Genomic DNA, 15,128 nt, shown 5'->3' with positions numbered 1-15,128 from the left:
TGTGTGCTGTGATGAGGCTCGTTTTTAAGCGACCTTGTGTAACAGCCGTCGCTGTGTGTTTGTGCAGGACCGTCCTGAGAGACAGCGGCTTCTTCCGTTACCTCCACACCGCTGTGATCGTGAGCGGGACGATGCTGGTGTTTGGAGGAAACACTCACAACGACACGTCCATGAGTCACGGCGCCAAGTGCTTCTCCTCCGACTTCCTGGCCTACAGTCTGGGTCAGTAACAGCAGCCTCGGCGGGCTTCTTCCTCCTCCTCGGCGGGTGTTTCTGCTAAGCGTGCATGATCTCTTCGCGTCCCTGCTCCGAGCTGCTTTGCATTCACACGGTCGCGCAGACCCACACCTGGGAGCTGCTCAGTACAACTGCAGTGTTTTGTTGTTGGACGCTGAGCTGCTCCGCTGGAGCAGGCGAAGGTCAGATGTCGCAACTCGATGTACACGAGCTGCAAACCGCTGCCACTTTTCATGCATAATGCTCAGAATAACGCCGCCTTAAATTCTCCAGCAGTGCAGTGGTTTTGCATGTTCACGCTAATATTTGTGGCATTTCCACACAGAGTGTTTTAAAATGTGCGTTGGAAGCTTCTTGTTTTTGTTTCCATGGATTATTCATGCACACATTAATCTTTGCTGAAAGGGCCGGTTGCCCTCGTTGTCTGGAGAGCTGAATCCAACTTACTGGACTGGAGTTTGCGATCAAGACACTTTGCTGTTGAGGCCGATTCTGTTCTGTGTTTGGAGTCCTCACATCACATCACCCTCACACGCACACACACACACAAACACACAGCATGGTCAGAAGTATGTGGACACCCTCGTCTGGTCTGGATTCGCTCCTTTCTATTAGCATGATATTTTAGACAATAGTTTATTTCCATCTCCGTGGCAGCAGATTGTTTTTGACCCTTTCTCGTTGCCCCTCTTTCAAGCCAGCTCCATAATGAAATGGTTTCACCTGTTCGGTGCTGAAGGGCTTGATTGTCCTGCGCAGAGCCTCGACCTCAACCCCGTCCAGCACCTCTGATTTGAACTGGAACACCGACGTGCGCCAGGCTTTATTGCCAAACATCAGCAGTCGACCGGACTGATGATCTGGAGGCTGAATGGGAGCAAACCCCTGCAGCCGGCTTCCAAAATATGCTGCAAAGTCTGAAACCAGAGGAGTGGAGGCTTTTCAGAGCAGCAGGTTAAAGCCCAGCTTTTGCCATTGGATGCTCAGGTGGTCATATTTTTGGCTCATGTTCAGTCTGATTTGTTTTATTAGTGTTTTATTCATATTAGTACCCTAAGGGAAAGTCATATCTTTAGGTGGAAAACTGGCAGATTTTATAGAAATCCCGTCGAGCTGCAGCTCACACTTGACTTCTCGAGGATTTCGGGGTGAAGGTAAATGCAAAGCGTCGCAGCTTCATAATGCAGCCGCTTTCTTTGGGAAGTCTCGAATGTTTATTCTTCTGTTTGTTCGTGTGCTCTCCTCTTTTTACTGCTAAGGGGCCCTTAATCAAGATGCTTAACCCTCAGTTTATACAACACAGCTGTTCAGCAGCAGACAGAGTGGTACTGAACGGCTCCTCCATATGTGTCTGCATGAGGAAGGGGCAGAGCCCGGGATGGAAAACACTTTTCGCCTCTATTTATTACTTAAATATGACGAGAAGGTGATTGATGGCGGGCTTTTTTGCTTTCCAATTATAATCCCATTTAAAGTTCTCTGATGTGTCCTAATGGAAGTTAGAGCAGCTTTGTCAGAGACCATATTGGCATCCTCATTTTGTTAACTGCCTGCAAACGCTGTTGTAAATTGAGTCGGCCTCCTTCCGCAGTGCTGTCATAAGCTGCTCATTAATGGGAGGCTTCAGTCTGTCTGGATGGGAGGCAGAATTCCCCGCAGGCCGCCGAACGGCCCCAGGATGTCCTGTTTTTGTGTCATTACGACGATGATTGACAAGAGGCGAAATTACAATCTGAGGGGGCACAAGCACCCCCCTCACCACCACCAACACCTCTCCCCTCCCTGTTGGGACTGAACCATCCGCAACAAATGTCCCCCTTCTTTCTGCCCATCAGGCTGGTGCGAGGAGCGGACGATGGCCGCCGCAGCACATGTGGAGGCATCACATCAGTTTAAATCTCGACATACTGTCCCATTTATACGTCTATGTTTTCACACGTCTGCGCTTGATTGGCATAATGGGACTAACTCATCTCACACCAGTCACCGCTGGAAACAAATTGTTTTCGTGATTTCCCCGGAGAGTTTGCATTCGAGCGGAACTTAAGAATTAAAAACTTCAGGTATTTGTTTTCCCCTCCCTCGGCGCTGACCCCTCTCTCTCTCCTTCCTGCCACTCCTCATCCTCTGCATGATTTTGTAATTGGACAGAAAGGACTAGTAGACTATCCCCCCCCCAGACAGCTGCAGGGTCGGTGTCAGCAGCAGCTGCTCTGTAATTGTCTGGTAATTACAGTCGAGATGGGCTGAGCATCGAGGACTAATCGCCCCGCCTTAACAAGCTGAACTCAATTAGAGCGCAGAATTTAAGGGCCGTCCGCCGGCCCGATATTGGTGGATGGTGTCATAATAAATCCCCCACGCTGAGAGCCAATGCACCACAGCACCCGCAGTACCGCTGTGTGGCAGCAGAGGGCAGCGTCTGCCTGCGAACGTGGCGCTCTCGCAGATGTCAGTCTCTCCTCTGGGAGGCCGTGATGACTTGCACTGCATTGTACTGACTGAAGGTGATGCACTGCAGACGCTGCTCTGTTTTCCTGCAGCTTTGACTTTCAGGCCGTCGCTCTTTGTTGTTTGTGTTGTTTCAGTGGTTTGCACAGAGTCATGACGAGGCGTGCGCTGTCACACGCTGCTGGAGCTTCATTTAAATACAAAGGAAAGGAATCCAGGAGCATATCTGATCATTTCTTTACCCAGCGAGCGTTGACTTGATGATTTAGAGGACAGGAGATCTGGACATCTGGGTTCAAACTGGGCTAAATGTTGTCAAAATGAACGTTTTCTGACGTCTCGCTAACACATCACAGCAGTAGTGATTGAATTAAAGTTGAACCAGCCGTTATGTCTAACGTAGACATCCAAACCAGTGGTTCCCAGCCTGGAGGTCAGGGTAAGTGTGGCACTTTAAGCTTCATTTCTCCTTCGCTGAAGGACTGAAGGGCATTGCACAGAATCCCTTAAAAGGGTCCCAAGATTATACATGAAATACTGGATGCTTTCACTTTTTTGTCCATTAAAAATATTTAGTGTAAAAGAACCTGTGGCAGTGCTTCCACTGCATGCCCACCTGAAGGCCACATGCTTTGACAGAGGGTTACAAGGAGACCTGCAAAACCGTCTGCAGGTCTAAACAACTTAAAGCAGGCCTGATTGTAACCTACACGTCTAGCTATCACTTGACTTGCAGATCACTGCACCAGTGCTTATGATGCACCTGCGTGCTTCAGCCCAGGACTGTCTTATACCTGTTGGGTCCATCAGCATTGGGAGGGAGGTCAGATCAGACACATTTTATTATTGAATCTTCTGATCCAGCAGCGAATCTGCTGGTCGACGTATCCTTTGAAACCACTCATCGAGCCTCATTACGTTTAGCTTTTTAACATTTGCGGGTCGCCAAAGTTAAACACGAAGCTCCAGCAGAGGAGTTTGTCCACGAGCTGCTCGCTCTGAAAACCGGAGGCCTCGTGTGAAACCGTGTTGTATGAGCGTGTTTCCTCTCTCAAGCCAGAGACACGCATGCCTGGCTGCCTTTCCTCGGTCAAGGACGCTCGATGATTGACACGAGGTTACGAGCCGTTAAAGGTCCCGTGGCGTGTCAGCCGAGCTTCCACCTGCTGAAGACTGCATGATTTAATATGTGGGAGCAGGTCAACAGTCTGACCTCTGTGTGTCTTCTTCTCATTCCAGCGTGCGATGAGTGGACAGTGCTGCCTCGACCGGACCTCTACCACGACGTCAATCGCTTCGGACACTCGGCGGTCTTCAGTGACAGGTGATCATTCATGCAGCACTTAGCTGGAAGCAGAGTGCTTCACTTCAAGGCCTTATGGGTAATATATGGATTTCTGTAAGTGGCTAAAATACTAAACACCATAAAAAACAAATAAGATATCACAAAATAAAGGATACGTTTGTATTCTTGTCATGATTTCAACATATTCATAATGTTAAGATAAGATAAGGTAACACTGTATTAATCACCTGTAGGGGAAATTAGGGTTTGACAGGCGGCAGCAATAGCAGCAGGAATATAAAAGAAGACATAGAAAGGAATAGCAAATACAAAATAGAAAATAAAAAATCAACAATAAACAATCAAGTATATAAAAATATATGTATATGTGCAGGCTTGGTACAAACAGGTGTTAAGTGATTATCATCAGACTGATTAAAGCTGCTGAGGTCGGCTTAACTAGTCTTACTTTGAAAAGTTAATTTACAGACCGTCAAAACAGCAAATAAATTATTTTGGAAACTGCATCAATCTGCACAGAGCAGATCGAGCCAGGCAGGAAGTCAGGCACAGGGACGGCATAGAGAATCCTGTCGTTTTTCAAAATAAAACACCCCGTGCATACTCGTGATCAGATGTCAGCATCAAATGCTTTGAAAACAGACAAGAAGGAAGCTTTTAACTGCGTAGCCTGCTTACCCACGATAGGAGGAAAAGCACAAATGACCAAATCAGCAAAATTTTCCACCTCTGAAACTCTTCCCTGCAGCCGACGCAGCCGAAATGTGACGGCGTGCCGGTGGAGTGTCTGAAAACGTACCACTGTGCGGTGGAGAGTGAGTCGGTTTCTGCAGTGCGCGTGTTCAGGTTTCCTGTCTTAACCTAATTTCTCTCCGTAACCCTTTTTCTTGAGCGCATGCAAACCGAAGCGACAGGCCGCGTACCCGCCGAGGCCCACGCACGTTTAATTATGCAGCCATTTTATTTAAAGGCACGTCGAAGCGGAATGTGTTACATAAACAAACGTGCTCACTGCGTATCTGCATCAGATGTAAATAAGTTTTACATTAAGGGAGGTTATCTAGAGGGAAATTACAGCTTCCTTCGCTCCTTTTGGTTCTTTTATTCATGATCACATCTCCAGCACGAGCGTACAGCAGGAACCGCCTGCGAGCTGCACGCGCTCAGGAGACGCTGTTTGACGGGGAAAAGGGAAATATGCATTAAACTGAAGTGAGATCAGCTGTTTGCTGAGAAAAGGATTAAAATGGATCGCTCATTAAGATTAAGATTACGACTGCTTTATTCATAACACAACACAACACTACACAACATGCATATGCTATGCTTTTGGTGTTTCTTCCACATTTGACCCATCCTGGTCGTCCTTCCTCCGCGGCAGACTAGGAGTGGTGGGCTGGGGACCCAGCTCCTGTTCGTCACCAGTGGTCAGGTGGTGATCTTCATGCATGTTTTTTTTAGATGGGGGGGGGGGGGGGGGGTTTCATTTTTTATGTAGGACACTTCAGGTGAACACAGGGAGAACATGCAAACTCAACACAGAAAGGCCCCTTTTTCCTCGAGCAGCAGCTGCCGAAGGCATGGTGGAGGACACGCCCCCGGCACCCAAACGGGAATCGAACCCGGGACCTTCGAGCTGTGAGGCAAAAATGTTACCACTGCTCCACCGTGCCATTGAATTGAATTGAAACCTTGGCTGGAACAGAGGTGTTGAATTTCACACAGAAAGCTCAAAGATCTCCAAATCAACACGTGCCAACTTTTCATCTGCACGCTGAGATCATGACCATCGATTTTGATTATTTCCAAACCGACTCGTCGAGTTTCCAGCGTGCAGATGGTTATTTTCTAAAACTGGATATGCACTCAGACTGAAAACGCCTCATTCTTGACTCCTATTTACTCGCAAAAGCGAAGTGGGAATTGTTGCACGCTGCTTTTTTTCCAGTCTTCTAACTCTCGGACTTAACAAAGGAAAATATTGCTTTCGAGCCAACCTACTATAAAGTCTGTGGCAGCGTCGGGGAAAAGGCAAACACTTGGAAGCAAGGACAAGTGACAGAGACAGAACCGCTGAAAGAAACCTTGTTACCTCAGAAAATAATCCTCTGTGCGTTCATACATGACATTTCATTATTAGTCTGAGATATGAATAGATTGTGACGGCGCTGGTGCCGCGGCCAGAAGGGATGACTCATCTGTAAGTATTATCTGCACTGCCAGCAGAGCGAGACACCGCCATCCATATTAAATTCTACATCCTGTTTGTGAGAAACACATCAAATACAAACACCAATCGCCGGCCTCGCCGACGACTTCTGTTCCTCCGGAGCGGTTAAGAGTGAAGAGTGCGTCCGTTCGCTCGTTCGTCCAGATTCACGCAGCGAAGGCAGAGCTGAGAGCTGAGAGCGTGTTTGATGAGGAGAGGTCAAAAGGACGTTACAGCACGCCTTTCAAACCGCACGGTGGAAGAGGGCGAGAAGGAGACGACGTTGGTCCCAGTTAATTTCAAGATGGCGCGGCAAGAGTGGCGGCTGGTCACAGCAGCTCCAACCTCTTTTCTTTGGCTTTTTGTGTGTTTCTTTGGTCACTCGTGGGTGTGCAGCTGCCTTTTGCTCTAAACCACAGTCCTCAAGCCGAGCCGTCCTTCTCGAGGCAGCATCACCTTTATGCTCTGCTTGTGTGTAGCGTGCATCTGTATATTTGATTTGTTTTGTATCCTTTTTTATGGTCCACATCTCCATTTTTATTCTTGCTTTTGTAACAAGAAGACTTCCCCGACGCGGCATCAGTAAAGTTTTTTCTTTTCTGATGAACGCTCTGAACCAGTCGGTTTTTTGCTCTTGTTGCGTTTTTGCTCGGCGTGGCCTCGTCTTCACCTTCACCTCCACAGTCACGGCTGTGAGCTGTGAGCAGGGAGAACTCAGAAATGTCTTCTGTGCAGTTTAATGCAGTTAGAATGCCACAAAAGAAGAGAAATTGCATGTTGAATTTCTTTAATAATAATGTCAGAAAAGCAATCTGTGCGTTTCTGTGTAAAACAAGCGCCCACAAAACATGCATACGTGTAAACACGCCTGCAGCTCAGCTGATCTTCACTCAATTCTTTCTTGTTTCTCGCCTCACATGGAGGATGAAGCCAAAGTATTCTCAGACATTGAGCTCTCAGAAGTTCCTCAAAGTTAAGTTTCAGTTTGCGTGCTGAAAGAAAAATACTCACGATGCAAGAAAATATGGAGGAAACCTTCGTCGCTCACTCATCAGTAAGTCAGACAAACAAAGCGACGTCACCCTCAGCGCTGCGCTGTAAACCCGTTTGCAGCCTCTTTGCATTGACCTCCAGCTGAATTCAGAATCGATTTTTAAGGTTTTACTCTGCTTTTAAAGCTCTTCAAGGTCTGCCTCCAGCATTCTTTGCCCACATGTAACTACGCTCGACTTCCAACCTCAGATCTGCTACAAAACTCTGCAGACAATCCTCTGGTGTGGACTTAAAGCTAAAGGAGAGAGCGAGCAGCGCTTTGGCCGTCCAGGCCCCGTACGATCCGAAACAGGCTTCCTTTAAACTCGTCCTGCCTCCTCAATGACTTCCAGAACATCTCTAATAAAAACATTTCTGCATCTGCGCGTCACTTTCTGCTTATTTGGACTCCTGCTCATATTTTTATCACGTATTATCATATATATTAGTTGTTTTGTTGTTTGTTTGTGCTCTCTTTGAAGGTTATGGCTGTACGTCCTGTCATCCATTCATCTGTCCATTCATTCATCACAATCATCTTTTTAAGTCCTTTGCAGACTTAAAACGTCAGTTCAGACCTCACCAGCAGCCCTTTTAGAGCCTTAATGTGTCTATTTCCAGGCCAAGCGTTCGGTTCATTCTCAGCCTCACTGTAACAGAAATGGGTCTAAAGATCAGCTCGTTCCTTTCTGTTGATTTAAGTCACTCCGAGTCCTGACTCTGCTCAGTGTGAGCTGGATTTTTTGTCTGTGAAAATAAAGATTTTGTCTAAGTTTTCATATTTTCTGGTTGCATTTAAGTCTTGCAGTTTTGCACGTTGTTTAGTCGCAGTGACGAGTTTCCGTTAACTGAATGAACTCTAATGAGAAAATGCGTTCGGTAATTTGGGCGAGCCGACGCGTCCTCACGCATCCTTTCGCCGTCTGGCCCGTCCTTCGCTCCTCTTTCATGTGGTCCCGCGCTCTCCTCCTCCCGATCCGTGAGCTCAGCGGGACGTCCAGAACGAACAGTTTGATGTGTGCCCTCCGCCATCCGAAGGGACGAATGATCAGACTGGTGCAAATTACCCATCCGCCCGTCCCAGCTGCTGCCACCAGCGCACACACACACACACACACACACACACACTAATCCCAGCAGCTGAACAGAGGCCAGCAGAGGAAGATGTTCAGAATTGCCCTAGCCCCTGTATCTAAACACACACACACAGCAGGGGGTTTAGAAGATGGGCTGAGGCCCACAGAGGAGGAAGAGCGCTCGCACTAAGCTTCTCTGGCTCTTACTGCACACAAAAGGTCGAAGCCTCGCCTCACTTCCTGAGCCCCTTCCCTCTCTGCCCCACCTCGCCCTGCAGCCCTCTAACCGCCTCTCTGCTCTGTTGTCTTGCAGCGTGATGTACGTGTTCGGCGGCTTCAACAGCCTGCTGCTCAGTGACGTCCTCATGTACACCTCGCCCAGCTGCTCGGCCTTCTCCGGCGCAGCGTCCTGCGGCCAGGCCTGGCCGGGGATCCAGTGCGTCTGGAACAGCACTCAGGAGACCTGCCTGCCCTGGGAGAGCAATGCCGTCGCAACCCAGCAGCAGCAGCAGCAGCAGCCGCAGCCGCAGCTGCCGGCGTCCTGCAGCACACGATCGTGTAGGTGACGCCGCCGTCGCTTTGACTTCCTGCACTGGAGCAGGTCGACCACGCGGAGCCGATCTGAGATGATTTCAGATTCCTGCTGTCTTTTCTTGAGTGTCTGCAGAACTCACCTGCATTCACCACACTGAGGCCTGATGACGGGTGCAGCCAGACTGTGTGTATGTGTGTGTGTGAGTGCATGTGTGTGTGAGGCTTCATGTTTTTGTGTCGTTCGAGCCAAAATGGCAACATATTTGATATCTGAACTGGATATTGTAAAACAGCACCTCGAGCTCCAGATTTTCTGCCGTTCAACAGTTGAAATAATGAAAATAGCTGCAGCCCTGAAATGAGTCCAGAAAACGACCCATTTCCTGTGCCGATGTCAGCGATTTATCCATCTTGGCGTCCGAAAACACGCTGGTAATGATCATTGATTGTTAGATGCTGCCTTGCTGAGTGTGTGTGCAGGTGTGTGCGTATGTGTGTGTGTTTTGTCCTATAAACACATTTGAAGTGAGCACTTTTTCTCCAGAATGACAGCGTGTCCCAGTTCTCAGGTTCTACTGCCCTCGATATATACGTGTGTGTGTGTGTGTGTGTGTGTGTGTGTGTGTGTGTGTGTGTGTGTGTGTGTGTGTGTGTGTGTGTGTGTGTGTGTGTGTGTGTGTGTGTGTGTGTGTGTGTGTGTGTGTGTGTGTGTGTGTGTGTGTGTGTGTGTGTGTGTGTGTGTGTGTGTGTGTGTGTGTGTGTGTGTGGTAATCATCGGGGACAGTTCAGCCAGGTCTTTCCGCTTCCTGCTGAGACTTCTCTTCTGTTTGCTGCCGTTTGTCACAAACGTTCCTCGCCCTCTCCATCGCGACCGGCTCATTTTCCGGCGTCGGCGCCTCCAGAAGCGCCGGCAGATGGAAACTGCGCCCCAGAATTTCTTTAAGGCACATTTAATACCGGGGAGGCCTTTGTGCTCCGCTGCTGCCTGGCAGTCGGCCTGCCCCAGTTTCCCCAGAAGAAACGTCCTGATCAGGAAGCGTTGACTGATCTGAGCGCAGCAGAATCCCAATGACTTAAAGCTACCAAAGAAGAAGAAGAAATGAGAAAGAGCTCAATAAATTCCCTGTGCTTTCATAGATCAACACCAAACACTTAAGTTCCAACTAATAATTTAGAATCTGAACAAATAGCAAGAGGCGAAAGTGGGCTAACTCTCATGTCTGTCACACTCACTGTTTTTAATTCCACGCTTCGCAGATGCTGATAACGAGAGGTGTGACCAGTACACAGACTGCTACAGCTGCACTGCAAACACCAACGGCTGCCAGTGGTGTTCAGTGCAGTGTGTGTCTCTGGGAAGCAACTGCACCTCCGCCTCGGTAAGAAAGCCGACCAGCAGTGAAAGCTTTAGAAGCTGTCCTTCAGTAACTAGCAGCTAAAGCAGGAACATCAGTTTGAAGAGGGAGAGCTGAACTTACCACCTGTGTTTGGCAGCTTTCTGGGGGAAACCCTGATCGATTGGTTATTTTGAACCTTAACACCTGCTTCATGCTGCGGTGCTTTCAGACCTGACGTTAGGACGATCACGTCCTCGTTTCACCTTCAGATGGAAAACGGTTAAATCTCCAAATGCTCTGTAATAAAAGACACCAGTCTTTAATTTTTTCCTGCCACACAGGCTGAAGTGTCACCTTAAGATTTATTTATTTATTATGATTGATCAAGATCTTTGAAGAACAGGTTGATGAACGCTCGGCTTCCTGTTGCTGCTTCCAGTGAATCTGACCACCGAGGGTCATTACACCTTATGAACTGGGAAAGATCAGATCACATATGAAGCACTCACTTATTTACAGTCAATACGACACCCAGTGACAGTTCATGTGTCTCCTGCAGGAGTCTTATCTGCGCTTGTTTTGATTAATAAGGGTCAGTCTGTCTGACTGCAGCTATTTGGAAATGTAATTCATGTGATAATCTGGCTTTCTCCTCAAACAGCTGCATTGTCAGACAAAAAAACTCTTTTCATTTTGGACATAATAAGATTCCTTCTCATTATGTCCTCAAAGACTTCAATGAAAGCCTCATGAATCCTCCTCGTGAAACTCTGCTCGTACTGAGTCCGTTTCGCGTCATATGAACGGCTGTCATTTATGCAGCATGAAGTGTAATGAGGTGCTCGTGCTCCGGAGGGTTGACGCCTGTTATTTCCCACTTCCTCTCCCCAGGGGGCCATCGGGGAGTACGAAGTTTGCCCCAAGGACAACCCCTCATACGTGTGCAACAAGAAAACCAGTTGCAAGAGCTGCGCTGTGGACCAGAACTGCCAGTGGGAACTTCGGAACCAGGAGTGCATCTCGCTGCCAGGTAGCTGTCACCTGTGCATGTTTATATGTGGAAAATGAGCTGCATCACGTCACCTGCTCGAGCCTGGCTGTCATTTACACAGATGCTCGTTTTTATTCCAAACCTCACAGTACAGCACCGTGTCGCCGGGTAGGTTTTAGGGTGACATTGATGTAGTTAACCCTCTTATGTTTTACAGTCGCACTGGGCCTTCTGGGCCGTGACTCCAAGCCTCTGGGTCTCATATAAGAAGAGACTGGAAGATTAAAGTGCTGATAGAGAAGAGAAAACACTCTTTCAGAATTGTCTCAGACGTTTGAAATCTGTGAAATTCAGTGTTGAGGCCTGAGCTGCTCACTCATCACACCTCTTATCAGTTAGTATTGACAGGTGTACAGATAATGACGGAGGATAAAAAGACAGATCTCAGTTCAGCTCATTGACCTGCTGCCAGTTTACCGTCTGCAGCACCAACCAGCTCCTCGTCTCTTCCCTCCGTTCCAGAAAACGTCTGCGGTGAAAGCTGGCACCTGGTGGGCAACTCGTGTCTGAAGTTCATCACGGCGAAGGACTCGTACGACAACGCCAAGCTGGCCTGCCGGAGCCACAACGCCGTCCTGGCCTCGCTGACCACGCAGAAGAAGGTGGACTTTGTCCTGAAGGAGCTGCAGATCATGAGCGTGGTGGTAAGGAGGAGGGGGCGGGTGTTCGTTATCAGATCAGAGGAAGTTAAATGTTCTCCGTGGGGAAATTGGGTCGTCACACCGGCGGCGAATGAGGTGTGGATAACAGCCGAGCTGCACAAAGAGTGCTGGAGGTGAGCTGGATAATTCCCGCAAGAAGATCACATCAACATCACAGCAGCTGCTCAGAGAGACTCCTCTGTGACAGATTGATGACCGTGTTGAAGCAGAGGTTCATCAGTACAGAGCAAAGAGACGAAGAGCTGAGACAAACTACAAACGTGCACAAAGAAGCCATCTTTATTTACCGCCTCATCTCAGGTGTCGTTGTGGTAGTTTCCCTCCTTTGAAAGCTCTTTTCATCCGCAGGTGAGCTCTGCTTCGACTCTTTTGTCTGTAATTTCAGTGACCGTGAAACAAATCTTCCATTAACAGAGATCAGACGTCTCACTCGCTCCGTTAGAGCAAACATGCAGAAATCTATCCCAGCAGTCGACTGACCATCGCGGGTCGCCGCGTACGTCACCGCACGCTGGTCCCACGGCTGCACATACGTGTGTGCGACGGGATCGTGTGCAGTGCTGTGACACACAGAAAAAGCAGCGTTTGTCTGGTCGTGAGAAGCAGCGCACATGCTCGACTGAAGAAATCCTCAACGCGTTTGTCTTTGAAGATGTGTGTTTAGCCTCGTAGCTTTGATCCTGCTCCCTTTTCTTCCTGGCGCCTTGTGATGTTGACAATCAAGAAATCCAGCATAAGCTTCTACATGCAATATATTCACTGTACGCTGGATCGAGCCAGAGTGTTGGTTTGGGGTTTAAATGAAGACTCTCAGCTGCACTGAGTCGAGCAGCCTGATTTAACTTGATTTGATTCCCAAATGTTAATTCACGACGATGACAAACCAACCGCTCTCTGGTTCCAGCTTCTTCAATGGGATTATCTGCTTTTCTTTGTAAATCATCGTAAAATGAATATTTTTATTGTTCAGATTTCAGACCACACCTCACTCTGGCCTCTGCAGTCGGCTTTTTTTCACCCTAGATGATTAATCAATCAGTTGATTACTCACAAAATAAGGTGCAGAATACCCAGAAAGGCCTCGACAAAAAGGCCTCTGCTAAGATAGATCTCACACTATCACATTTTCTGAATTAATAGCCGATTTTTCTATGGCCAGGGGCTTATTATTGGCCTAATCACAGCTGAATTTGTCTAAATATCTCACTCTGCGTCTCCACGGTTCACTGAAAGTGTTGCATAATCCCGAGTGTGTCAGAGAGCACAGCTGTGACAGTCCACTGAGCTGAAACATGGCGTCGTGTACGGCTGCAGCCCGATCCCACAGATCTTACTGGAATTGATGAGCGTTTTCCATCCATGCTAATGAAACCACTTAGATTTCCCCTGCTGGTCTGAATTCACTTGTCGGTCAGTGTGTGTGTAAAGATGAAGAATTAAACCAAACTTAACTCTGCTGTTCAAGCTGTCCGGCTCGACAGTAAGACGCCAAGTGAGTGCAGAGACTCCGAAACACGCTTCACGAGTCGTACATCGACACTGTTCGTGCTCTTTAGCAGTTCCCACTATTTCCAGACAGGATCCATCAATCCAAGAAAAGCAATTAAATCTCGACGGAACAGTAATTCGACCCACGTCTGAGGGAGATCGAGCTCTCTTTGTTTACTACGACTGCAACAGCGCGGCCATTGATTAGAGATGGGATGGATAACAGAGCCTCCCAAGTCAAGTGAAGTAAAGCAGCTTTTATAGCAGCTCAGGCCGGCCGGGGGATTCATGTCAGCACTGATCAAATATGGCTCCTTTTTGTTTTGCTCGTCATCAGGCCAAAGTTTTGATTTCTGACTAAAAAAAACTTCTAAATCTGTTTTGGATTTTCATCAGATGTCTCATTAGTGAGTAATCAGCACTTAATTTGTTGCTGTCAACCTTTTTAACAAAGCTTTAAAGTGAAAAGATGAGCGAACAGACACTCGATCAGAAAGGTTTTCCTCTGTCATGATCAGATCATGAGTTTTTAAAGAGGCCTGTCTGAAACCCTCCTCCTGACTTGTGTGTCTGCAGTACAAAGCCACAGTGACGCCCTGGGTGGGGCTCAGGAAGATCAACGTGTCGTACTGGTGCTGGGAGGACATGTCGCCCTTCACCAACACCACCCTGCAGTGGCTGCCTGGCGAGCCGAGCGACGCCGGCTTCTGCGGCTACCTGGCCGAGCCGGCGTCCAGCGGACTGAAGGCGCAAACCTGCATCAACCCGGTGAACGGCAGCCTGTGTGAGCGGCCAGGTGGGCTCAAATATGAACATGTATTCATTTTATATAAACATCTAACGCTGAGCTCAAACTGGATTTTCAGACGTTCAGTCAAATGAGGTGATCTTAAGTTCCTGCCGTGAGTTGTTTGCGATAAATGTCAGACTACGCTTTGAACACTGACCAATCGTAGCCTGCGGCCTTTCATGGCATGCTAAGCTAACGTGGCAGATGGGGACAAAGACATGAAGGATTGAAAATGGTAAAATGTCAACATCTTGAAGCCAAAAGGTCTGACATGCTAGTTTTTCTGTCCCGGCCTTGTGAGACAGTCTAGACCCAGAATAGACTGATTTCAGCAGGGACGGATCATCACGTCTGTTAGCATTACACGTTAGCTGTGGCAAACAGATCCAAATTCTGAACGTTTGAGCCACCAGGAAGTGTTTGAAGATCGACTTTTATGTGCAGCAGTAACACTGTTGATGGCGTCCAGTTGAGCTCAGCGGGAGAACATCACCAGAGGAGCTTTGACTCCCACTGGTCCGTCCTGAAAATCGATGCACTCGCTCATGAACTTGTCGTTCCTCAGCCAACCACAGCGCCAAGCAGTGTCGGACGCCGTGCGCCATGAGGACCACCTGCAGCGAGTGTACCAGCAGCAGCTCCGAGTGCATGTGGTGCAGCAACATGAAGCAGTGCGTCGACTCCAACGCCTACGTGGCCTCCTTCCCCTTCGGACAGTGCATGGAGTGGTACACCATGAACAGCTGTCCACGTAAGGCATCTCTCAGATTAATTCACACGCTTATTTTTTGACTCTGTGACTCTTTTATTTTGTCAAACCACACCAGAAGTCTGAAAATCATTTCCCGTTATTACATCATTACATGTAATACAGAAAAATGTAATTTATTCCGTTCAGGCTCTTTCATAACAGAGTAAAAACCTCCGAGACATTTATTAAAATACAGAAGTGATC

At 48.1% G+C, this 15,128-nt stretch overlaps 1 protein-coding gene across 2 annotated transcripts in view; it reads left to right on the top strand.

The window, feature by feature from the left end:
- The window catches only part of atrn (attractin), a 114,732-nt gene that overhangs the window by 25,315 nt on the left and 74,289 nt on the right, over nucleotides 1-15,128 (top strand). For both annotated transcript variants that reach the window (XM_070979907.1, XM_070979906.1), the window contains exons 10-17: nucleotides 68-222; nucleotides 3,928-4,012; nucleotides 8,625-8,869; nucleotides 10,103-10,224; nucleotides 11,074-11,212; nucleotides 11,696-11,877; nucleotides 13,960-14,179; nucleotides 14,739-14,924. In XM_070979907.1, coding sequence (XP_070836008.1) covers nucleotides 68-222; nucleotides 3,928-4,012; nucleotides 8,625-8,869; nucleotides 10,103-10,224; nucleotides 11,074-11,212; nucleotides 11,696-11,877; nucleotides 13,960-14,179; nucleotides 14,739-14,924 — 1,334 coding nt within the window. The remainder of the gene's footprint in view (nucleotides 1-67; nucleotides 223-3,927; nucleotides 4,013-8,624; nucleotides 8,870-10,102; nucleotides 10,225-11,073; nucleotides 11,213-11,695; nucleotides 11,878-13,959; nucleotides 14,180-14,738; nucleotides 14,925-15,128) is intronic.

This window comes from Chaetodon trifascialis, chromosome 14, assembly GCF_039877785.1.
Source record: "Chaetodon trifascialis isolate fChaTrf1 chromosome 14, fChaTrf1.hap1, whole genome shotgun sequence".
NCBI lineage: Eukaryota > Metazoa > Chordata > Actinopteri > Chaetodontiformes > Chaetodontidae > Chaetodon > Chaetodon trifascialis.
The sequence above is the reverse complement of the archived record's forward strand: the minus strand, read 5'-3'. Positions and strand labels throughout refer to the sequence as shown.